At 36.6% G+C, this 24,447-nt stretch overlaps 1 protein-coding gene across 1 annotated transcript in view; it reads left to right on the top strand.

The window, feature by feature from the left end:
- Window positions 1-24,447, top strand: part of abca12 (ATP binding cassette subfamily A member 12) — a 72,199-nt gene that overhangs the window by 24,163 nt on the left and 23,589 nt on the right. Inside the window, exons 27-52 of the mRNA XM_015379958.1 lie at window positions 1,673-2,596; window positions 2,737-2,843; window positions 4,833-4,939; window positions 5,418-5,608; window positions 5,855-5,925; window positions 6,739-6,863; window positions 7,389-7,553; window positions 8,120-8,284; window positions 8,514-8,709; window positions 9,670-9,809; window positions 10,668-10,787; window positions 10,965-11,055; window positions 12,403-12,582; window positions 12,911-13,199; window positions 14,067-14,181; window positions 15,410-15,739; window positions 16,216-16,285; window positions 16,376-16,510; window positions 17,023-17,184; window positions 17,306-17,489; window positions 17,948-18,166; window positions 18,808-19,004; window positions 20,575-20,732; window positions 21,121-21,354; window positions 21,440-21,581; window positions 22,985-23,231. Coding sequence (XP_015235444.1) covers window positions 1,673-2,596; window positions 2,737-2,843; window positions 4,833-4,939; window positions 5,418-5,608; window positions 5,855-5,925; window positions 6,739-6,863; window positions 7,389-7,553; window positions 8,120-8,284; window positions 8,514-8,709; window positions 9,670-9,809; window positions 10,668-10,787; window positions 10,965-11,055; window positions 12,403-12,582; window positions 12,911-13,199; window positions 14,067-14,181; window positions 15,410-15,739; window positions 16,216-16,285; window positions 16,376-16,510; window positions 17,023-17,184; window positions 17,306-17,489; window positions 17,948-18,166; window positions 18,808-19,004; window positions 20,575-20,732; window positions 21,121-21,354; window positions 21,440-21,581; window positions 22,985-23,231 — 5,064 coding nt within the window. The remainder of the gene's footprint in view (window positions 1-1,672; window positions 2,597-2,736; window positions 2,844-4,832; window positions 4,940-5,417; window positions 5,609-5,854; window positions 5,926-6,738; window positions 6,864-7,388; window positions 7,554-8,119; window positions 8,285-8,513; window positions 8,710-9,669; window positions 9,810-10,667; window positions 10,788-10,964; window positions 11,056-12,402; window positions 12,583-12,910; window positions 13,200-14,066; window positions 14,182-15,409; window positions 15,740-16,215; window positions 16,286-16,375; window positions 16,511-17,022; window positions 17,185-17,305; window positions 17,490-17,947; window positions 18,167-18,807; window positions 19,005-20,574; window positions 20,733-21,120; window positions 21,355-21,439; window positions 21,582-22,984; window positions 23,232-24,447) is intronic.

Below are 24,447 nucleotides of genomic sequence, written 5' to 3'. Positions count from 1 at the left end.
TATATATATATATATATATATAGTATATGATAGTATATGATAAAACATATCAACCAATAAAGAATCCCCTATGCAATAGCTCATTCAAGCTAATGATGATATATTTATTAACTTCTACTTGGCAGTTTTACAATCCTGTAAACTATTACAATCCACTCGCTAGCCTGCTTCTGCATGCTCCAGCCTCTTTAGTGCTTCCTCATAATATTTTGTTGACAGTCAGATATTTTGTTCCAGTAAATCAGCTTCATTATGGTGCTCCAACAGTTCAGTTGAAATAACTACTTTAATAGTTTTTCAATTGGTCACCTATAATTTGCTCTTGGCTTTATAACTTAGTTGTAATAATTAAGTAATTAATTATATTGGTCCTGGTGTTTTTAGATGCTTTGGTGCTTGTCTAGTGGCACGTTCCTGATTTTTGATTAAGTTAATCCAACTTGCTACATATTTCTGTAAAGTTCCTGCACATTCAAAGATGTTCTCCAGCTTTAAAGTCTCTGCATTTTCCCATGAAAAGGGCTGTTTTTATCTTTATTTAGAAATGCTGTACTCTAAAATACTTAACTTGATTAGGCAATAGGTCCCAATCACGCTGAGCCTAAACATGGATGTTTAAAGTTAAGCATGGATAGTGAATTTTAATAGCATTCACCATCTATAAAAAATGTATGTATGAGATATATTACCTTTATGTCAACATTGCTTTCAGTCTTTGATTTTGACCTCAATTTAAGATCTTTCTATTTTTTATTTTTTTTTAAGGAAGGCAGAGATTTGATTAGTGGAATAATGTATACAAACTTTAATAATGTTTCTCAAGCTGTGCTGATGTAAACAGGTTGAAAAGCTTCTTTTTTTTTTAAAATCCTGCCTGCCAAAAAACTATTACCCAATCGAATTGTAGATGACATAATCATAGACTTGAATACCAGGTATAGTATCATAGAGTTTTGTCAAACACTTGCTATACTGATTATTTAATCTCTAGTGATTCAGAACTGATATTTACAGCAGGAACGAATCTGACTTCAGTGCAGTCATTAAAAGGTGTTCTGTACATCAGCCGCAAAAGAAAACATTCCCATTAAGTCCTGTTTAGAGCAGAGCCCTATACAGAAAGCTTCACCTGGAGCTTACATGAACTCTCCATGAACCTAATAACCAATTTGCTGTGTCCACATTATCCACAAAGCACCAGTGAAACCTATTTGATTCATACATAATTACACAAGGAGCTGAAGTGGTCACATTTGCATTCAAATTGATTAATTTAATGCTGGCCTGCCTGAAAACAGGCAGGTCTGAATAGATAGCAGCTTAGCCACGAATCAGGCTTTTTCTCCTTTCAAAATTGATTTCTCGTTTTATGTCACCACCATTAATGAGCAGGGCATGGAGATAAGGATCACACTCGAGGTATCCCTGGGAATCAAACAGGTCTAAAGGCATAAGTTAAAGATTTTCAGTCTTTTTTTGATTAAAGTGAATGATTGAAAAACTGTTATTTTTATTCAAAATCTGAAAAAAATCAAATGTACTAGAGCTCATTCCAAAAAAGAAATAAACTAAAACATAGGTTACAATATTTTAATCTAAACAATAATGCTGGCAACTCTTGTAATAAAAATTTATATCTTATTTTGATATTTTTTACGTCTTCTTTCCACAGTTTGGCCGAATTTAAAGAACTTTCAGATGAACTGCTTGATGTAGCTCCTTTCCTCCAGCCCCACGTTGAAGCTGCATTCATAGCAATGAGCCACATTCTGGACAACTACCACCTTAATGAAAGCAGCAGCTCATCCCATGAGCTCATCCAAGAAGCAGCAATGATCTTCTTAGCCTCTGCAAACATCACTTTGAAGGACATCTACCCTATGATGTCAGGAAATGCTTCTGGAGTCGATTTGGCTCTTCTTGCTGATACGATGGAAGAGATAATTAAACAGATCATGGAAACAAGGGCTTTTGGACATTCACCTATGATTTACCAGGCCATGGAGCACTTCCTTGCAACGAACAGCTCTTACTTAATGATAGAGCGTGTATCTGAGATGTTCATGTGGTTGGTCTCAACTGAAGCCTCTCAGCTGGAACTGCTAAGTCAGACTCTTTCCAAGATGTATGAAATCATCCGAATTCCTTTATCTATTCTGACCAAAGTGAGTGTGGACATGGATATGGAAGTCTACGAGGAGCTATTCGCAAACATCTTTGCAGCTTTTAACCACATTGTTGCCAGTGGTCTTCTGCCCCCAAGTTCCCAATATCACCACGAGTCTGGCGGACACCATCTAATGAATACCCGGCGAAAACGCGACCTGTCGCAGATGATGAAGAGGGACCCCATGTCTGACATCATTGATATGTTCTACATCGACTACCCAAGCATGTTTAGAGCGCTTTCTGTAGCCCCAACAACAGCAGAAGTCACAGAGACAGCCCATGTGTTCTTTTCAAATCCTGATCTGAATGTTGTGATGAAAGGAACAACGAGTGGCATGCCATGGGGCTTTAATGCCTCACGGGAAGAAACTATTGATGCCACCCTTGGAATGTTCTCCTTCTTCACTCATCCACAAGTGTTTGAGACGTAAGTGTACCTTTTAAAATATGGCAGAGATAGAAATTGTTTGTGTATTCTGCTGCTTGTGTTTGTGTCAATAACCCAATTTACCTGGTGTCATATGGTTACCTGTGTTGCATGATGATTTTTGCTACAATTTTCCTCAGGCCATCATTGGATATCCTGAAAAATGCAGCAGAGATCCTTCCAGAGGGTTTGCCGTTTGCCTCAGAGATAAAATCTATTAGCAGGACCCTGGCAAACGAATCTCCAGGTAATAGAAAAAGTATTTATATTTATTCTGGGAATTTATTTCAGTGTTTATAGGTTTTCATGTAAAATCAATAAAGAAATGTCAGGAGTGAAGTTGGTCATTTTTGGTTCAGTGTTGTCTTTGTTTTATTCCTTTTTTTTTGATAAGTTAAAATAACACATGCATGTTGACTGCTTTATACCCTGGTAAAAATGTAAAATGGGATTCTTCATCAAAACGTGATTTAAAATTTATTTAATAAAGGCAAAAAGAGCAACAATTCACTGGGTCACAGGACTCACTAAGTGCATAAAAAACATAAAATGTTGTAAAAATGTATTTGTCAAAAGTGTACATATATAATTATTAGTTTAAGTGTTTAATACTTCACAGCGAATGACTTTGTTATAAATGTTGCCCATTAAAGTTAGCTGACAGGGCAAACATAGTATAAGACAATGTTTTGGTTTCCATTTAGAGATCAAGTTGATGACAAATTGTGAGTTTAAGTCATATCATGACGAACTGTATTTCAGGCATACACGTTTTGCTTAATTGGAACTCCTCATGTCATAATTTCCTAACCAGATATTCTCACTTTTCTACAAGAATAATTGGAAATCAATTCCATTTAATCATATAGATACGTAATATTTATTTACCAAATTATTCATATATTCAGTTGTGACACCTTTGCCCTCGGATCTCTTTGGGTTGATCGAGAATTCCCAAATCAATTTAAAATTTAGATTGAATTTAATTAATTGTATTTCTATAGTTACAAATAAAATAATTTCAAAGCACTTTAGATGAAAAGGAGGTCACAGTTGTAACAACTTCATTGATTTGATGACATTAACATATATCATCAAAAAATCTAGTCATTTTACATAGACCAATAAAGCCACATATACTCCAACTTGATCTTGATTATAATACATACAGTCAGACTCTAATGCTTATGTAATGACAGTGGGTAAAAATCTATATCTATCAAATGTCTATCCATCAAAGCCCAGCCAGCTGCACTGAGTTATTTACTTAACTGCAGTGCATCTGTCTAAGCAAGGATGTGAATTTGATTTTTTTTTCCACTTGCTGTAGCTACAGCTTGTGTTTGCATACCCACTGTGACAGTGTGAAAGTATAAATACAGTCTGCCATTAAACAGTCACGCAGCTTGGAGCGGCGCCACCCTGTAATTTATAACAGTCGCAAGACCAAGGGAAGACAATAAAACATTTTGTTAGCGCTGTTGTAACTGTACATATGATTATAGTGCTTCAAATATTTATACTGGAGATATGAGGAATAAAGCTTCATACTGGCCTAGCTTCAACTCACAAAGAGCCCAAGGCCATGTGGCCCATCTCCAACTAAAAGCCACTCAGCACCTTTTTAAATCTCATTAGCAAAGTAGAATTCAATCACTTATTCTGTCCGCCCTCGCCAAATGTCCCCCCTTGCACTTGCACAAGTGGGCATCCATGACCTCTTTTTAATATGCTTCTGTGCTTGTGCGATAATGTTTTTCTGTGAACATAGAATCCCTTTGTAAGCAGGTTCAGTGTTCTGCACTCAAAACTCACTATTAAACACTGCAAGCTGTTGTGATTGAAAAGACCTCAAGGTATTGAGCAGCCTGAGATTAAACATTACATTTGTCTAATTTTGGGCTAATTAAATATTCTTTCATCACGTCTTGCAGCCTGAGGTGGTGCTTTTCTTAGGTCTTGTCAGATGCGTTTTTATGCATGACGGCGTCTGGCACTACTGGCCCTTCTGGCCCCATCAGTCCCGCGCAGAACTTCACTTTAAGCACATCATTTGCTGCTCATTGCTCGACGACGATACCACCGTAATGGCGCGTGTCGTAATGAAGCCCAGTGGGATGTCATGTTATTCTGTCACTTCACCTACTAAACTCTTTAAGATTCCAGACATTAATGGAATCTCTCTCAGCCTCGCTTTTTCACCCCGGTATCTCTCTGTGTCTCCTACCTGTCACAGAAAACCTGAGACTCATGCAGGAAGCCGTCCAAACAGCAACCGAGCTCTTTTATATCAGCCCAAGTGACCCCAGGTTCACAGATCAACTAAGCCAACTGAGATCTGAGGTTTGTACAATAACTTTCCTGTTATTTCTCTTCTTCAATGGTGAATCAAAAATACTGCCACAAAAAAATAAAAAATAAAATACAAAAAAGGGCTAAAGGTAATTATAAATATTGTTCACAAGAATGAAAACTTCAAAATTTCTCTTAAATTCAAATAAATACACAAGAATGTCATGTTATGGGTGATATAGGATGCTCTGAATATGATTTGTAAGTCACTTTAAATTGTGCAAATCTTTAATGTTACCAATAAAGTGTATTCTCAGAGTTGTTTTTTAATTGGACTCAGTTGATAAAGGCTTTTGGTTTTTTTTTCTAAGTTAAGTAACAGTTTTTTTTTATACAAGAGTTCCATGCAGTTGAAATGTTTTTTGCTTGTATTGTGTAATTTGTCTAACTTTACTGTTTGCTTGTACTTGATCATTTATCTGTGTTAGAGCTCTCTCAGTAGTAGTAATTACCTTCTTGTATTTTGTAGGTGTGTGTGTTGGAAAAGACTGATTCACTGGCCCTTCTCCTGCATTCACTCTCCATGAAACCAGGGGATCTCTGCCATAAAGTTTTGCCAAGCTTGCAGGTCTTGGCTGATACCAACATAACCTCTCTGTCAGAAATCCTCTTCCAGGCCCTTGTGGGAGATCCCAGAAGTTACAACCTCCAGTCAGACTGGTACAAACATTTTCTTCACCTATCGATAACATTTTTAAGGTTGCAAATAATCAAAAGATGCATGACTTAACCACCTAGAAATGTTTTATGGATATCATTGATGTAGTTTTCTAAGATTGTTTATTCTGGTTTTTATTCAATGAAATGTATACATTTTCTTATACTGTTGAAATAAACAAAATGTCTGAACTGGCTTTTTGTTTTGGTTAGTAAGTATATTTAATGCATGTGTGTACATATTTACAGGTCAACTGTGTTGACTGAAGCACTTGGCTTAAACATCAGTGGTCTGAGTGTGCTCAACGTTTCATCTCCAGGTGAGTCTGTTCACTCATCTATCATTCTGCCTTTACTGCATTTACGTGTTTCTATGTTGAATATCAGTTCAACATTAGAATAAAGTTTTGTTTGACTTGTGTTTCTTCTTATTTTACCTTCATCAATTATTTTAAATGTCATTAGATTGGTTGTATTGGTAATCCAATATTAAATGGTATGCATTCCAATGCAGAGGCTTAAACGTCACCGTGTCTTTTTAATTAGAATATGCAACAACTGGCCACATTCTCTGGTTCATCATGTTGGGTCTCTTGTTTCTTTCAGAACTGTTTTTGTTCTTTGTTAATTAGATTCTCTATGTTTTGGAAAAAGAATCTTAAAATATGATATTCCATATTGCCATGGTAGCAGTAAACGGTTACATACTGTAACCATGATGCAAATGACCCAGTACTTTCCAAAGGTGCACTGTTGGGTGGAGATCAGGCTGCAAGAAGCCATTGTAATATTTTACCGATGCATTTTAGCTTTTTGAAATGGTGCATTAAGCTGCTGGAATAGCCATGTTGTCACAAAGACCCTGAACATGATCAGTAGGAACATTTCTGTAGCCGGTGATATTTAAACAATGATCAGTTGGTATTTAAGGGCCCAATCTGGGCCAAAGACATGTTACCCACTGCTGATGGCAAAACAGTCTCCCACTTTCTATGATATTGTATTACTGGGTCTTTTTAGCAACTAAATATAAATGTTCTTTGTGCCAAAAGGTTTTACTTTCAATTATTAATTGGTCAGAATTGAACTAAATTTTGTACAGCTGATTCATATCCTGTGTGCTCTGTCTGTAGTGGTTACATTCGGGGAGATGCTGAGGAATAAGGAAGCTTTCATTCAGGCCGTCCATGAACACATGAATGTGGATCCTGAAGCACTTCTTGTCCTGATGGAAACCCCTCTACCAAACAACACAGAGGTTAGACACGACTTACATATCCTCCCTTTAAAGATTTACTTTAATAATTAATGCTAAATTTTGGTGCCTTTTATATGGACATTTGAGCCATATAACTAGTTTATTTATCTTTATAGAAGAATAAGCAGACTTGTGGTTCTGATCAAATGCATATTACTCCATTTGTAAACACAATCACTTTTGGAACTTTTCACCTTCACTCATTTATTGTGTCTTCAAGCATTTATAGGATTGCCAAAAGTTGAAGGTTGTCACTTTTCTTCACCTATGCTGTTTCCTTTTTTTAAATCAAAATCATTATGTGATTTATTCATGACAAAACTAAAGAGAATTCAAATCCACAATGCTTCAAAGTGTCATTATTTTCTCTTTAACCATGATAATGTTCATCAAAGACTATCAATGTTTTGTGAGGATATTAAGCAATTATTAGCTAACCACTTCCCTTGCTTTCACCCTTTCTGATATATGTAATTTTTGCTTTATGGCCTATTTCCTTATGTCTCATATTGTCTTTTGGAACAGACCCTTTCTTGGCTGGTGAACCTGCGTTACTGTCACCCCTCTGAATCAGTTAACACATCAGAGGCGGCCGTTCTGGCGACCTTCTGCACTATGACTGCTAAAGACTGGTACAAGTTTTCACTGCTGACGGCTGAACATGTAAACACAGAGAAGCTTGTTTACAAGGTAGATTTCAGAGACAACATTTATCTTTTCTCTCATCAAAACGGTTTACAACTATGCTTACTTTCATATGCTGCAACAGAGTTCTTTAAATCTCCTCTTTTTTTTTACACATGGAATATTTTTGTATATATTTTGATTTATTATAAAAACATGCTTTTATCCTCTAGAAATAAATAGAATAATACTGTTCTTTTACTGTTTTGTAATAATTAATAATGTTGATATTATGCTAAGAACATGTTATTACTGCTCAATGTCTCCATGATAAATCCTTATGACTCTCAATGACAACTTATATTTGTACTTTTACTTATTAATTACTACTTATATCACCTTTTTTATTTTAATGAGTAACATCTACTCTGTTTGATATCAATATGCTAAGGCCAAAACTAAAAGTTGACAAAACTACAGAAATCTAAGCATTAAGTTGTGTTTATTTTCTAAAGTTGAATATATGGTTAATGCATTCAGTGCTGTAATAAATCTGAATATGTTAATTTATACGTCATTTAATATTAAAAGCCGTAAAAGAGTGTCTGAGTTTTTTCTTCTTCTTCTTGCAGGCGATGTTTTCTGAGGAACTCCAGGGCCTGGTTGGTGTCATGGCTCAGGTAGCAAAGGTTGCAACCGAAATGATGACCAAGATTGCTCCTGCAGTCAGGCAGTTGGAAAGCTACCTGCTCTCCGTCAAAGATTTAAATCTGGAATCCAGCAGTGAATTTACAGAAGTGCGTGTTCATTAAAATGGCTTATTATTTTCTCTTTAAACATTTTAGTGTTAAAATGTAGTCAGCAAATAGTGTAGCAAAAATAAAGACCTGCAGAGTATTCTATGAAAGCTTTCAGGGATTTAAATATATTTAGATTTATTGTCGACATGTTCTTGGCTGAAGATTTTTACTTTTCTACATGTCATCCATAACTTGTTGTCTTATTGTATTTTTTTTCTGTACACAGATGGGAAGAGGAATGAGACGCAGCATGTCCACTAAAGCTACGTTTGTGACCCTTTCCCGTGCTCTCTGCAGTAACGGCATCATTGCTCTGTTTGGAATCTCCAAATTGCCTGAGCTGTCTGAAACAGGACCCTCTTTCCCTGACAACCAAAAGAAGGCTGAGATGATTGAGAGGTTCAAGATCCCAAAGGATGCCTGTATGTTGGAAGTGCAATACAGTTTTTACAAGCTGGATCACTTTCTGAAATTATTTGCGATGAGACGTGTGTTTTCATTTGCCTCGCTAAAGCTAGGAGGAACAAAGCATGAGGGTACAATTCTACCCAAGGCTGAACTATAGTACCTAAGTAAATCATCTAATAAACTAAAATGTAGTTTTGAAAGTTTTATTTATTTGAATACTGTCTAAGTGATACAGATTATATTGATTATTTACACATGATATTAAGCCCATGTTTATTTTAATTGGAATTAGTTTTTTGCTTAAAGGTAATAAAAAAGGAGCATTCAAGATGAGAAGATTACATCGCACTGATAAAAATAGTTTCCAATACAGACATTTGAATTTGCTGGGGGAAAAAAGTATGTTTAATACCTGCTTAAAGGTCTTATCTTCAAAATCTTAATGGGAACAAATAATCCTCTATCTATTGAGCTCGACTATCAAAGCTAATTGAGGCCAAGCAACTTCTCCCATGTTACCTTAATCCTGAAATGTTGAATACTTTCCTTTATAAGGAAAAAGGAAGATTTCCGATATGCTACAAGTAAATTGTAAATTTCAAACCTTGTTATTTGATCAGACCATAAACAGTCCACCAATATAAAGTAACACACATTTAATGTTCATATATTATCTAAAGAAATTATCTAGAAGGCAAAAAAATACATATTTGATTTTCTGGGCAGATTAAAATCCCAATTATGGTGTATACTATACACCATAGTTGTGATGGTGTATACTATATAACTGTCAAGTCTAGTGAAGGGATATAAAAGTTATTAATGGACCTATATCTTTTTCAAAGTAGAGGCAATATCATATCGCAGGTAGTTTTTTTTTTTTTCCATTTCAGTTTTCCACAATTTTTAAATTTGTATATTTTCCTATTTTCCCTTACCTTATTTTTCCTACATTCTATTGTTCCTCTGCTCAGCTCCCTTTTGCATGAACATGTACCTGGACATGGTCAACACCACAGGAGGAGCCATCGCCTGGGCCTTCCTGAAACCCATGCTGATGGGCCAGATCCTTTTCACACCCGACACACCAGCCACCAGGGACATAATGAAAAAGGTACACAGAAATGGCTTTTTTTTTTAAATACACATGGTGTACCTACTTAATGATACTGATGATTTACCATTAAGCTGTAAAGAATGGACAGCCTCTCTTTGTAGGCATGTCTGACTCACTAGCATGCAATTCCATGTTTTACTAGGTTACACGTTTTATTATTTAGGTACACTTTCATCAGGGAATTAACCTCTTCACCTTTGCATATTTGTAGATTATCTGAGTCATGGGAGATTCTTTGTCCTAATGTTCTATATGAATGTGACCAAATTGCTTTGCAAAAGGGTTAAAAAAAAAACAAAAAAAAACAAACAGAAGATACCCATAAAACCAACAAAAGTTAAACAAAAATAAAACTTAAGAAACAGATCTGATGGAACTCACACTGAACTCAAGATAAAAGCCAGACAGAAAAAAAATAGTTTTCAGGGGAATTTATAGGACTGTAAATACTCTGCAGTACTAATATCCAGGAGCACTTTTCCTTAGAGACTAAGGGCTGCCACTGAAAAGCAAGATCCCCTCTGCACTCTAATTTGGTCATCTGTTGTACTAAGAGCGTTTGACTCAAAGATTGAAGTGGTGTTTTGATGTTTTAAGAGTATTTGGATGCCAAATCATTCAAATCTAGCATAAGCATTGGTATGCAGTGAAAGAAAAAGACTTGTAAGGTTCCCTATGTGTAGACATTTGTATGCATTACTTGTAACCACGATTCTATTTTAAGTCTATCTGATTTTTTTTTTGGTAGCCTGCAATCACACATACACACAAACTCACATACACACAATAAGTTGAAAATTTCTGCTGATATACAACTTTTTGACTCTTTGCTGTCCTTGTGTTAACTTTGCTCAGGCCAATGCAACCTTGCACGAGTTTGCAAATCTTAAAAAATCCTCGGAGGACTGGATCGAATCCTCAAATTACATCATAAAGTCAGCCGAATTACTCAGCTCCACTTTGCCAATGCTGCAGGTATGAAATCTCAGAGCTACTTTTTTATATCTGATTATGCCAGCCTACTCTCTGTCGTTTGAAAATCTTGAGATAAACCTTGCAGTGGTCTTCGATGGATTCTTGCAGCTGAATCTTGATGATGTTGATAGTTTCAATCTCTCTCTCTTTCTCTCACTCCCTCCACCTTTCTGCCAGAATTCCCTCAGCAACTCCTTTGTGAAGAATTTCATTGAGATGCAGACAGACATAAATGTCGACAGCATAAAGGAGACGCTCAGCAGCTTCTGTAAGTGTGCATTTGTGGGTCTCACTTTGGTAGCTGCAGATACCAGCCTTACTCTTAGATTTTTCTCTCACTTATAACTCGTATAAAATATCCACACTACTGGAAGATAAAAATTGTTTTACCTTTTAGGTGCTAAAAGGGGGATTTACAGCTTATGTTAATTTTTTCCTTTGTCTACCTTTGATATTCAAGTTTTTGAACTGATTGGGATTATGGGCATAAAGAATCTAATTCCAGGTTATGATTTGAAAGAACAGAGTAGGGCATTGTTAGATTAAAAGCAATGGTGAAATGCAAAAAAAAAAGAATCACTGTTTCAACATTTACATATAAACATTTTCCACACTTAATATTCTTCCACATTTCCCATCTTCTAGCACATAAACCTGAACGCTAGTTAGATTCAATAATCATTTAGTAATATTTGCATTATATGAGATAATGAAGCTTTAATGAATAACATCCAATGTTACGGTATGCGTATTTCCTCACTCTTCTAATTAACTTTGGTAAAATGGATCAAACCCGAACTGAAAAGCCAAGAATTTGTGAAATGAGATTCAGACAATTGCACCACTGAAAACACATCTCATCTTTTAAATGTGAACTCACACATAATAAAGTACACTAATATAAAGTAAAGGGACTTGTGTTTTTTGAGTTGATGATGCAGTGAAGATTTGTTCCCAAATCAAATCAAACGTTGTAAAGTGATAGTTTCTGGTTTACAATAAGCTCAAAGCGAAAAGAAAGGCCTTCTAGCCCAAGCAGGAAAGGCTTTTAGAATCTGCACAGAAGTGTTTTTTCTTCCTTTTCGTGTTTCTTTATTGCAGTTGTAAAGGCTAAAGGTTTTGGAAACTGTTTTATGTTTATAGCCCCAAAATGAAAAGAGATAGACCACCTTAAGTTTTGTAGTGTGCAGTTTTGTTAAACTCCGTTTTGCCCTATCTGATTATATCAGGTTAATATTTCAAAATTAAAATATCTCTGCAGACTTCATTTATCATTATATTTATTCGTGTATATACATGCATGACCTTTGACAAGGATTTAATTGAAAACAGAATATTACATTACAACAAAATAAACAACATATGTATTTATGTAGCATTTTTTAGCCTTCTTCTTATATTTTGGAATCTTTCTCTCTTTTTACAAACAAGCCTAGATAAAAGGCTGATATAACTGAGCAGTTCCTTAGAAATTATCTTCTTAGTCCTTTTGTCCTTCTGACCTATTTTTTTCCACATTTCCCTACAATACTAAAGGGAAGCTTAAATTTTAAGTATCTATCCCGTTTGGTCATATGCTTCTGCACCATTTTAATTTCAATTTTTTTTTTCACAGCTAACATTACAGAGATGCTTCACAAGAACAAGGAAATACTTGATCAAATCAGCACCTTGTCAAACCTGATGGTGAAGCTCTCCTCTTGCATCAAATTTGACCGTTATCGTGGTTTTGACTCCGCTGAAGAGCTCAACACTGTGGCGCAAGAGCTCGCCAAAAACCGTGAGCTCTATGCAAGTGAGTAAATATCAGGTCATCCATGTTTATGGAGTTGGGGTTTTCGGACAACAGGGTTTAATGTGACTTATTTTACTCCATTGAGATTACTGAAATAAAAAAAGATCAAAGGGATGCTGTTATTGCACTGAATAATGGAAGAATTACAGATTACATTTTAGAACAGAGTCATGCTGTGTGATGTGTCACTTTTTGTGGATTATTTGGTGGATTTTTTTTCTTAAAGCTGTTATTAATGCACCAAAACTAGCAGGCTTAACATAAAAAGGCTTTGGTTTATAACAAACAACAAAGTTATGAATACATACATGTGCTATTTTTTCTTAAGGTGTCATCTTTAAGACTGAAGATGCAACTTCATCCCAACTGCCTCCTAAAGTCAGCTATACCATCAGAATGCACATGGACAATGTAATGCGTACAGACAGGGTGCGAAACCCCTACTTTGTGAGGGACAACCACATCTCGGCCACCCATACCATGCGCTACAACCGAGGGTTCGTCTACCTGCAGGAGAACATCGACCGTGCAATCATTGAAACCCAGGCTGGGCAGAAAGTCACAGAGCCAGCAGTGCAGCTGCAGTCCTTCCCCTATCCATGCTATTTGCGCGACGAGTAAGTTTTCTGCTTTCAAGGATATGCATATGCAGACAGTAGATAACTGCAAGCAAGGTAGCATGTAAGGATACAGACTCTCTCTGAGGGGGAACAAGCACTGATGTGGAATAATGTATGCTATTCCATTATTCATTTGCCATTTGGGAATAACAGTAAGTAGTCATTCACAAGAACCTGTCATCGTCCAATTAGCTCTGCATCATGTGCATTGACATTCACTGTAATTCCACATTCATTTTTGAAGACCTTCTATATTTTGAATACTGTAGGGACTCAAACAGAACTATAAAAAAAATTCCTTAAGGAACACCACTTTTCTCTCTCTGCCAAACATATCCAACATGGGCTTGACATTAACTTATCCATTGCCGTGCAACATGGTTTTCAATAAATCATTGTTAAGCTTAATGCCTAAATGTGTGCTTGCCCTCGACTGCAGCTTTTAACTTTGCTCGTATCTCATCTGAAAAGCACCAGGGGAGCTTCTCTCTCTCTGGCTGTCTGCCTTTTGACTGGCTACAAGAGTCTACAAGCCTTCCTTTCCTTCTCTTTTATTTAGATTTATTACCTAAACAGCACAACTTTAAAAAAAGGATCTGTACAATATTTAAGCAAATGGCAAACTGCATACACTGATCTATACTTTTTCAGGTTGTTAGCTTGAGTTATTAACACAAAGCCAAAATACAGATTATTCTATTTTTGTAAACAGCAGTAGGATGAGAATGACAATGCAGTTGTCAGCATTTCCATGTTCTTTTTCAATCTGTCAGGCTAGTGACTGAATGATAGGGCTTTCCATCTGTTCGGATGCTGGGTTTGGAGAGAATCTTGATTGACAGCTGGCATCTCTGTATTTCTCAGGTATCTGGAGGCCATCTCTTTTGTCTTCCCTCTATTGCTGATGATACCATGGGTGTTGTTTGTGGCTGACTTTGTGAAAAAGCTGGTTCAGGAGAGAGAGCTGAGGCTACATGAGGTATTTTATATTTTCTGAAAATTGACGTTACTGTATTTTGACCTGCTGGATTTCAAATATTATTTTTGCAAATAAGTAAAAATGTTGGTTAGAAATATACCTACCTCTGAAAAATCAAGTCATTGTTGTAAAGCATTTACACATACATTTTTTAAAGATTATATCATGTTCGAACCAAAAATCCTGTGTGTTTAGTATTATAATTTGAAACAGGAACACAGAGGTCAGAACTGTGCAGCAGAATGTTTTTAAATGTTTTACAAACTCAAAACTAGAAACCGTGTTCTTTATTTATTTAACCAAGAGATAAAGCTTTCAGCAGGAGATTCACCCTAAAATAAAACCAGAGGCACAAAATAATGGGTATAAAGCATGAACCAGTCAAATCTCAGATTTAAGAATCTGTGGCTAAACTGGATAATTGATGTACAAGAGCTGATCCAATCTGTATGAGTTTGAGCAACTGAAACCTCTTAAAGGCATACTATGCAACATTTTTCAGTTAATTATTGTGTTCCATAACGTTTTGGATGATTAAATTAGTCATTTCAGGTCGAACAAAGGTTTTCTCTGCCGCCCTGGTGGTCTGTAGGGGAAATACCGCACTTGCAATTGCAGGAGCCCTCGGCCCGCACCCACAGGCTCAGAAGTCTCGTGCATCGCGAGAGTCAGTCTTGCTTTATGGCGAGAATTTGGCTAACTACAATCTTTGTTATTTAGACACATGCATAACAAATAATGTATGAAAACAAAACAACAAAATAGTCACTTACCGCAGTAGACATGGTGATTCGTTGCGTTCACCTCTCTGCTAAGCTCAAAACAACCGCGCCTGGCTTGACGGAGAAACCAGGAGAACAGCTGAGCATATTTACGACAGTGCACTTTTACTTTCGCCCTCTGGGGGGAGCCTCGCTGGAAAATTACCACCGGTTGCATAGTATACCTTTAACGTGTTATTGTAAAAGAAACATATCCCAGATGATTTGCAGCTTTAACTATAGTGAAAGGAGGCTGTAGCGCTATGTCCAATGAAATAATCTCACAAAATTTTGTCGCATTTTTTAAAATATGTATTTCAATATACATTTAAGTAGACAACTGTAATGTGACCTAATGTGGAAAAAATAAAAGATTTGGGGTTTATAAACATCTTCAAGTGTTGAATTCCTTTTCTGACTCATCAGTATAAACCAATGTTTTCTCAATGTTTCCCTTCCCACTGTAGTACATGAAAATGATGGGTGTGAATCCAGTCAGCCATTTCTTTGCCTGGTTCCTGGAGTGCGCCTCCTTCCTGCTTGTGACCATCATCATCCTAACGCTGGTGCTGAAGTGTGGAAACATCCTGCCCAAAAGCGACGGCTTCCTCATCTTCCTCTACATCTGTGACTTTGGGCTGAGCATCCTTTCCTTCTGCTACCTGATCAGCTCCTTCTTCGACAAGACCTACATCGCTGGCCTAAGCGGAAGCCTTATCTACATCCTCAGCTTCTTCCCTTTCATCGTAGTCATGTCCATGGAGACTAATCTAAACTTTTCCCAGAAGAGCGCTTTGGTGAGCATTCTATGAATTGGCTTTTATTCTAATATAAATAAAACTAGCATTTTAAACTGTGTAATAATTAAGCCCTAGGATATAGTTCCTTAGAGATACGTAGGGGAAAAAAGCTAGTTTTGATTATTCTCACCAAAAGACAGTTATGGTATAGTTATGATGACTCAAAAAAAAGTTGTTTTTTTGTAGCTCGCATCATGATTTATTTTCCAGCTCATTGAGAGATGTTTTTTTGTGCATTTTTTGAGTCTCTGGGCAGTTTATTTTTAATTAACTCCCTGCTGTGATGAGTGTTAGTTAGAGGTCGGACTTCTTGACTATTAAGATCTAAAGCCCATTTTCCCTCGAGAAGCATCTTTGTATTCTATTCTAAAAGATACAAACATGTATGCTCTTTTTTCACAGTAAAATATTCTTTGACAAAATCATGTTTTGCTTCTAACCCCCCTGTTAAAATGCCTCAAATATTTTTACAGAGTTTGTTTTCGCCGACCTGTTTCAGCTACGCCAGTCAATACATTTCCCGCTATGAGGCCCAAGGAGAAGGTAAGAGCATGTGAATATCTGAATACCATCAGGATATTTCTGACATCTAAGCCAGCTGAATCAAGCATTCACTTTTCTTTTCTCCTTCAGGAATTCAGTGGAGCAACTCTTACAGCTCTCCCATAGCTGGAGACACAGCAACATTTGGCTGGCTGTGCTGGCTCCTGCTTATTGACTCTATTCTGTACTTCCTCATCGGAGCGTACATCAGAATGGTCTTCCCAGGTGAACTGATTATTGATTTTATTAAGCTTGTGCTTCTTCCTGATACATTTCTTTATAATATTTCTCTATCCATAAAGACTGCTGGATTAAAAACAATTTTATGACCCATTTCTGGGTCATAAACGGATATATATATATATATATATATATATATATATATATATATATATAATCTATATTGTTGTGCTTTATTAAAGTTCCTTTATTAAAGTTTGAAAAGTTAACAATTACAAGATTCTTCACCAGTTCTTTAATTTGTGTGATTGGTTAACTTAGATAGTGATAGCTAGCAACATAAAACGAGTGTTCACTCAAGTAAACAAACATGTTCTCTATTAGGAGCCAAATTGACCTTATAATATAGCATAAATTTGTTATCTTACCGTTTCTTCTTGAAGAGGGCTAGTGAAGTTTGTTCACACTGTATGCGGGTCCCTTCTGACAACACTGTTTTTGTATATATGTGTTTTTTTTAAAGACATTTCCATTTTGTTTTGTTTATAATCCATCAGGAAAATATGGCATCCCAGCTCCATGGTATTTCCCCTTCCAGCTCTCCTTTTGGACCAACCTGTGCAGTAGCTTGCAGACCAACACCAATACAGGCAAAGGACTCCTATTCTCCAACATCATGCAGGACAACCAGCCTGTATTTGCAGATGGTAAAGGAAAAGGTAAATTTATTTTGCTTTTTCTTTCCCCTAAGATCAATTTTATTCATACTTCTATTCGTTTTAATTAAGTTTAATTACAATTTTTTTATTGCTATTTGATTCACTTTTATGTTCCTATCAGGCAAAAACAGCCTTTCTTACCAGTCTGGGGAGGACTTCTCTGATCTTCCAGTGGGAGTTTCACTTCATGGTCTCACCAAGTTGTATGATGACCAGGCAGCTATTCAAAACCTTAATGTCAACTTCCATGAGGGCCATGTCACCTCACTGCTTGGTCACAACGGTGCTGGCAAGACAACTACCATGTACGGTTGATCCATTTTTGTTGCTTTTTGTTTTGTCAGCTTGTATGTGTGTCCTGACCCGTTATAACCAATGCAGGCTCTTTCAAGATTCGATTAGTGCATCCCTTTAATCATTTTAGTGGTTCAGTGCAGACAGAGAGATTGTTCTGTTCAAATCTGGCACTGCAAATGCACAGCAGTAGAAATTAAGCCAATGGGTCTTTATCAATTATTTTTTTCATTTTGCTGATGCTCTTATCCAGGGGGACATGTAATGAGTTTATCAGCATTACAAGATTAAATAACTCTGAAAAATACTAAGAATTATTACTTTTTCTGCCTCATAATAACTGTGGGAACAATAAGTAATTATCAAAGAGAAAAATGAAAAATAAAGAGGAATGCTAATGGGGTTCATAGCCTTTTGTGTCTGTATTTTCAAACTGTGTACTAAATGTCAAAAACTGCTTTGTATACAGGTCCCTTCTGACTGGCCTATATCCCCCAACATCGGGCTCTATTGAGGTGTATGGCAAAGACATGCAGAGAAACATGGAGAAAGTTCGCAGAGAGCTGGGGGTCTGCATGCAATATGATGTCCTCTTTGACTACATGACTGTCAAGGAACACCTGCTGCTGTACGGCCAGATCAAGGCTCCACACTGGTCACAAAGAGAGCTACGAGAACAAGTCCGCACGTAAGTGACACATCAATCAGCACGGGGGGTTGATGTTTATAATATGTCCAAATGATTTAAACATAATGTGCCAGTTAAAAGTCTGGATTTATGAGAGCCATAGGGGAAACGGTAGCTCAAAAAAAGATCTGGTTGTTGGTTGTGTAAAATATGAGAGTTTTAAATTAACATTCTGTTTGAGTTTAGGGCAATAACCACTCTGATTTGTTAGAATGTTAAGGCTTCTGTAAAATTAGGTCTAAGTAAGACCATTGAAATGAGCTTAATGTCAGCTTTTCATGAGTTCAATAATATATTTTTCCACAGAGCATTAGATGGAACAATTTGGAGGAATATTTTTACAAGAGCATGTGATATAATCTATTTTAGTCCTTTTTGCATCGTCTTGAACCAGTTTAAGTGAGGGGCGGGGGTCATTTTTTATTCTGTCTTATCCTAAGCTATGTTGCATCATGAGACCCCTTCTGGGGGGTTTCCATTTTATTAGAGAAGCAGAATCAAGCTTTCGCCTTTAGGCAAAAAGCTCTCGCAATTCCAGAAACTTCTGATGGCAAATTAAGCAATACAACATTCAGTCTTAACAGAGTGAAAAATGTTCACATGAGCCCTACGTTAAATGTCTCTATTGACTCATCTTCTAGCATCCTGGGGGAGTCAGACATGTACGCTCACCGACACAAGCGGGCTGACACCCTGTCAGGTGGCATGAGGCGCAAGCTCTCAATCTCCATCGCCTTCATCGGTGGCTCTCGCTTGGTGGTTCTGGATGAGCCTACAACAGGAGTGGATCCCTGCTCCAGACGCAGCATATGGGACATCATTATTCAGCATAAGAAGAGTGAGTCTCACATACTATATACTGATTTAGTAAACAGAATATAACTTGGTTTAAGTAACTATTGCTAAATTACCATTTACAGCTATTAACACTGCAAATGAGTGCAACTGGATTGAACACTCGATTTACACATTTTGGTCTAATCCCTAATAAATGTAATATTCTCAGACAAATTGTAATTAACTAATGAAACTGTGGCATTACATATCTGTTTAGCTCCTTTAATACAAACTATTATTATTATCTTATCCACTCAGTCATTATTAGAGCAAATATATTATGACTTTTAATTAAAGAAACTAAGATTCTAGTGATCAGTATCTATTATGAGGTCACTTTAAGCTGTGAATTGCAGTAAAAGTTTGATAACCTACTCTTTTAAAAGTGCTTAAGTACAATGCATGGGCTGGAAAATATCAATTTGCAAAGTTTCTTGCATGGTCTGCCAATGTCAAAGTAAGAAAGTTATATTGAGGTTATTTGCTAAGTTTACTTCGTTTTTTGCTAATTCATTTAATATCAAAATTAAAATCACAGCAATGTGGTCAAACAACAAGAAAAATCCTGAAAATGTCAGTGGACCTATTTTACTATCATCCATACATTTTTGTTATTTTACAGTTTAAGCTTCCAGGCTTTTTGTATTTCATATAGAAATAAGAGGTTAGGTAAGAGCAGTTTGTACTGAGTCATAGGCAACACATAGTGTCCAAATCATAACATTTCCAACACGATGCATCTCAAAAGGGTCCCTTTACTGAAAATGTGTCAACAAATTACTTTAATGTCAGTGGTTTGAGTTTCCAGAGAACAATAAACTCGAAGATTCAATCTTCAACTCTGCCTATTACAGCTGTGAAGCAGACTTTACTTCTTCAGAATGAGTTACAATTGCTGCATGTTTGTTTTAGTGTCCAAATTATTTATCAGTTGCTTGGTTTAAAGGCAACAAATGACCTAACATCATTTCCAGGCAAACTTTTTTGTTCCTTGTTTATGTATCTTTTAGTTATGTATTTTTTCTTCATATTTGACTATTAGTTATTTTCATCTTTTTTGAATTTTTCATGATATTGCCTTTAATGTGCAAAACTGAACCCTGAACTTACTCTAGGCGTACTGTGTGATGAGTCAAAAGATAAGTTAAAATGCTTGCTCTATTTTTCACGGCTATATTTTGAGTTAGATTGGAAGCAGAAACAAGGGATTCCATTGGGTATGTTATAAAAATAAATACCATCTAATCTGCAAACATTCTGAGTTATTTTAGTCTTAAACTAGCTGCTGTAATGACAATGTGGTTTTTTGCAGTATTACCCAGAAGGATGTATGTAAAGTTTTGACCCCTACAGTAATTAAAGGTTCAAAAATTGGCTTTTTCAGATGTTATTGCACTGAGAGTTTCTAGTGTATTTCAGAAACAAACACTCATAAACCGGTTTTTGGGACAGTTTGTATGAAGATATTTCTTGTTTCTTTCCCCTTGTGATGACTCTGTTCAGGCCATAGTTATTGGTTTAATAATCCCTGAGTCAACGGTGCAGCTTCTCATATATGTGTGTCCTTTTAGACCGGACCATTATTATGTCCACCCACCACCTGGACGAGGCTGAAGTGGTAAGTGACCGAATCGCCTTCCTGGAGAGAGGTGGATTGAAATGCTGCGGATCACCCTTCTACTTGAAAGACAAGCTGGGTCAAGGCTACAAACTCACCCTCACCAAGAAGGTAATCACCCTCACAGGCATGCAGGAATTTCAGTGCAAAAAAAGAACTAGGTAACTTTATATCTGTGGTACATCATAACAAGCAGGGATTTTTCTTTTTCAACATGAATTAAACATTTCATAGTCATGTATAATGGGGGAGCTTTACTGCTCATGTGGAAAATAAATCCTAGCTCATTACTTGTGATGAGTTGGATATTTGAAATGAAAACATGAATAGCTTACACTGAGAGATGTGGCAAACTTTGGGTTAGGTTTATAGTTCTACTGTAATAAGCAGAGAAATGTTTCCCCATCTTAGAGAATTGTGTCACTTTTCAACTTTTTTTTTTTAAGGAAATGACAAAAAAAAAAAAGATTGTGTTCTTCTGTCTGTCTGTTTGATAAAGATCCAAAGCCCAGAGGCCGAGCGCGTTGATGGTGCTGACCTGAAGGCCTTCATCCAAGCTCATCTTCCTGAAGCAAGACTAAAAGAAACCCAGCGGGGTGATGTGGTCTACTCTCTGCCCCCCTTCACTTCTTCCAACGCCTCTTCATATCGCTCCCTCCTGACAGCACTTGATGCAAACCTGGACGATCTTCAGCTTGGAGGCTATGGCGTGTCTGACACCACACTGGAAGAGGTTAGCTGTTACATGGGCGCATATTAAAACAAAGTATGAAACCATGAATGACTACAACTTTTTTTGTTTATTTGGATCTATGCAGGTGTTCCTCCAGCTGACTAACGGAGGTCCCGAAGGCGAGTACCAGCCCCTCTCTATCTCTGAGACGGTTTCTGACACTTCTTCTATCGACAGCATCCCATCAGACTCCAACGACAGCAGCTGCAACCTTGGTGACAAGATCAGTGAGTTGTATTTCTTTTTCATTGCTCAATTTGCTTCTTTTCTCTTGCTGTGTTCCAACTATGGTATTTTAGCATTCTATTTATCACCTAAAGTGCATTTAAAAATATTTACATTACTTTCATCTGATCAGAAATTGTCATCCCACATTATTTCACTGTATTTTATTGCAGAATCATATCATAAAACCAACATATTGTAGTGCCTAATTGTGAGGGATAGAAAAAGGGAACATCTTGAATCTATTTAAAACTTTAAAATCAAAAAACATGTGGAGCGCATTTGCACCGCAAAAACGATCTAGAAATAAGTCAACATTTCTTAAATTAGGCTTATTTACCCTCAATTTGAAAGGGAAAATAAGATGATTTGCTAATGCAATCTAGAATGAAGTTTTTTCACTCTTAAAATAAGATAATTAGATATTGTGCACTAGAATTAAGACAATGTATTTTTTTTTCTTATTTTAAATGTATGTTTTCTTGTTCCATTGGCAAAGTGTTTCACTTACCTCCTCCATTCAAGACAAAATGCACTAATTTTAAGAAAAATTGTCTTATTTAGATTTTCGATTGTTTGTAATAAACGTGCTGAGATAAAATTTTGTAAAATAACTTTTCACTGCAGTGAAATTAGTTTAACGGATTTTCTGTCAAGAAACTGAAATATTCCTCTTTCTGAAGTGGTTAAATTTCTTTAAGAATGAACAGAGAAAATCAATGAATAGATTTTCTTCCCCGTTTCTGTGTTGACTTTTGTTTGGATTAGGCCATTCTTACACATTTATATGGTTTGATATAAATCCTTCCACACTAAGAGGCTGTCTCACAGGACTGATCCTTGCATCCCTACAGGACGAAGATGCAGTTAGCATGTTAGCACCTTAGAGTAATTTTCAGTTTTTAGTTCTGTGCTGCATGTAGTATTTTGCAAAAAGGCCTAAATGTTTCATTTAGCTCTCAGCATACAATAAGGACTTCCTTCTTCTTTGGTTTTTCTATTATCTTTAGGTTTCTTTAAACAATGTCTCTCTTTTAACCATTTGTTCATAATAATATAATGGGTAGTAAACATTTTACCATAAAGACCTTACACAAACAGCTGTATTTATACTGAGGTTAGGTAACACAGGGGGATTTGTCAAGGAAAAGACAGAATGAAGGGAGGTTATCTGGTTAACTTCAAGTTTTCACCTAATTATTTGTTTTAAAAAGTACTAACCACTTTAAATACACACATTTATGGTGTTCTATATCATAAAAGGTTAATCATTTTACACACTTCATTATTCTTTTAATAGGGTAATAATTACTATTCTGGAATTATTTTCTCCTACCTATTCAAAATATACTGAACAAAATGCTTATCTAATTTAAATATTTTGTTGATGTCTTCTGTGTTTCAGAGCTTACCAGTTCATCCACTCTGTCAGGCATGGCCCTGGCATGGCAGCAGCTAACAGCCATGTTGATAAAGAGGTTCCATCACAGCCGGAGAGACTGGAAGGGTCTGATCGCCCAGATCCTGCTTCCTGTTCTCTTTGTAACAGTTGCTATGGCCCTGGGCTCCATCAAGAGCGACTTGCAGCATTACCCTGAGATGGAGCTGAGCCCTGCTCTCTACAACATCGGACCGAGCTACTCTTTCTTCAGGTTAGAGCTGTTTGCCAGAGAAATTACAGGCCACACCAGAAATTGAAATCAAAGAAGTAAATCAAGCTAATCACGGCTCCAGACGAATGGTAGCACTGCTGCAATCAGTCCTCTCAGTTGGAACCTAAAAGCATGTGATCTGATCACAGGCATTTTTGGTCAGGGGAATTTAAAGTCCTTATCAGCACCATTTCAGTCGGAGTCTTATCTGGACTTTTTTGATGTTGGATATAGGAAATAACCTAAAAGAAGCAATACAACTGAAATTTTACAGGAAACAACCTCAGTAGCCTTTAAAACAGAAAAGCCAAACTTTCTACAATTGCCTGATTTAATCAGTGCGCTTCTGCCTCATTTGCATGCAGCTCTTGTAAAATCAGTTTGAAGTGGTAGTTTGTTGAAGGGCAGATGGACTTAAAGTACAAGGTGCCAGCTAAGAATGCAAAGGTTTGAGATCATGGAGAGGCAGAGGGCTGTGATGCTTGATCAAAGGGGGAGAGATGAAGAGTGTCAGTAGATTGTGAGATTGCTTCATTCTCAACATGTTCTGTTGTTTGATCAAGAGGACATGAAGCAGGGGAGAAGATGCTGAAGTGTGAATCCATATCAGAATTGGAGTGGACACTCCTCCCACACCTCTTTAGCTTGACACACAAATTAGACCAATAATATGACATTTGATTACATATAACAGGAATAATAAGGGTAGGGGCACACATGTAGGTTAGATGCTGTTTAAGCTCCTCGCTAAAAGATTTTACTTTATTCTCATTTCCCTGTATTTGATGTATCAGCAATGGGTTATTATTATGTAATGGTTTATATATACGGCTGAGTTAAATAGGAAGGGTTGGCTTAAACAAAGCAAAAACCTAAAGTGTCAAATCAAACTACTCCTGTTTCCTTTCATCTCTGCCTTTCATCCGCTTATGTTGTTCAGCCACTGATTGTGTGGACATGTCTTTCGCACAATTTGATTATAGGTTTTATGTTGGCCTTCTGCTAAGAAATCTCAGGAAAACACATCAGGCTGACTTTTTGTCTCACTCCAACTTACGTGACCCATTTGAGCTCTGTGTAAAAGCATAGAAGAAATCAATCAGGGGATGATTTTGATAGATCTTCAGCTGAATCAATACAAAACTGAAATAATATTTGTTTGGACCAAGCGAAGAGTGTTCAAAATTCATTAGACAGCTTAATATAATTCAGCTGG

This window comes from Cyprinodon variegatus, unplaced genomic scaffold (genome assembly GCF_000732505.1).
Source record: "Cyprinodon variegatus isolate N-32 unplaced genomic scaffold, C_variegatus-1.0 Scaffold204, whole genome shotgun sequence".
Taxonomy (NCBI): Eukaryota; Metazoa; Chordata; class Actinopteri; order Cyprinodontiformes; family Cyprinodontidae; genus Cyprinodon; species Cyprinodon variegatus.
Note: the sequence above shows the minus strand (reverse complement) of the source record. Positions and strands in the feature narration are given on the sequence as shown.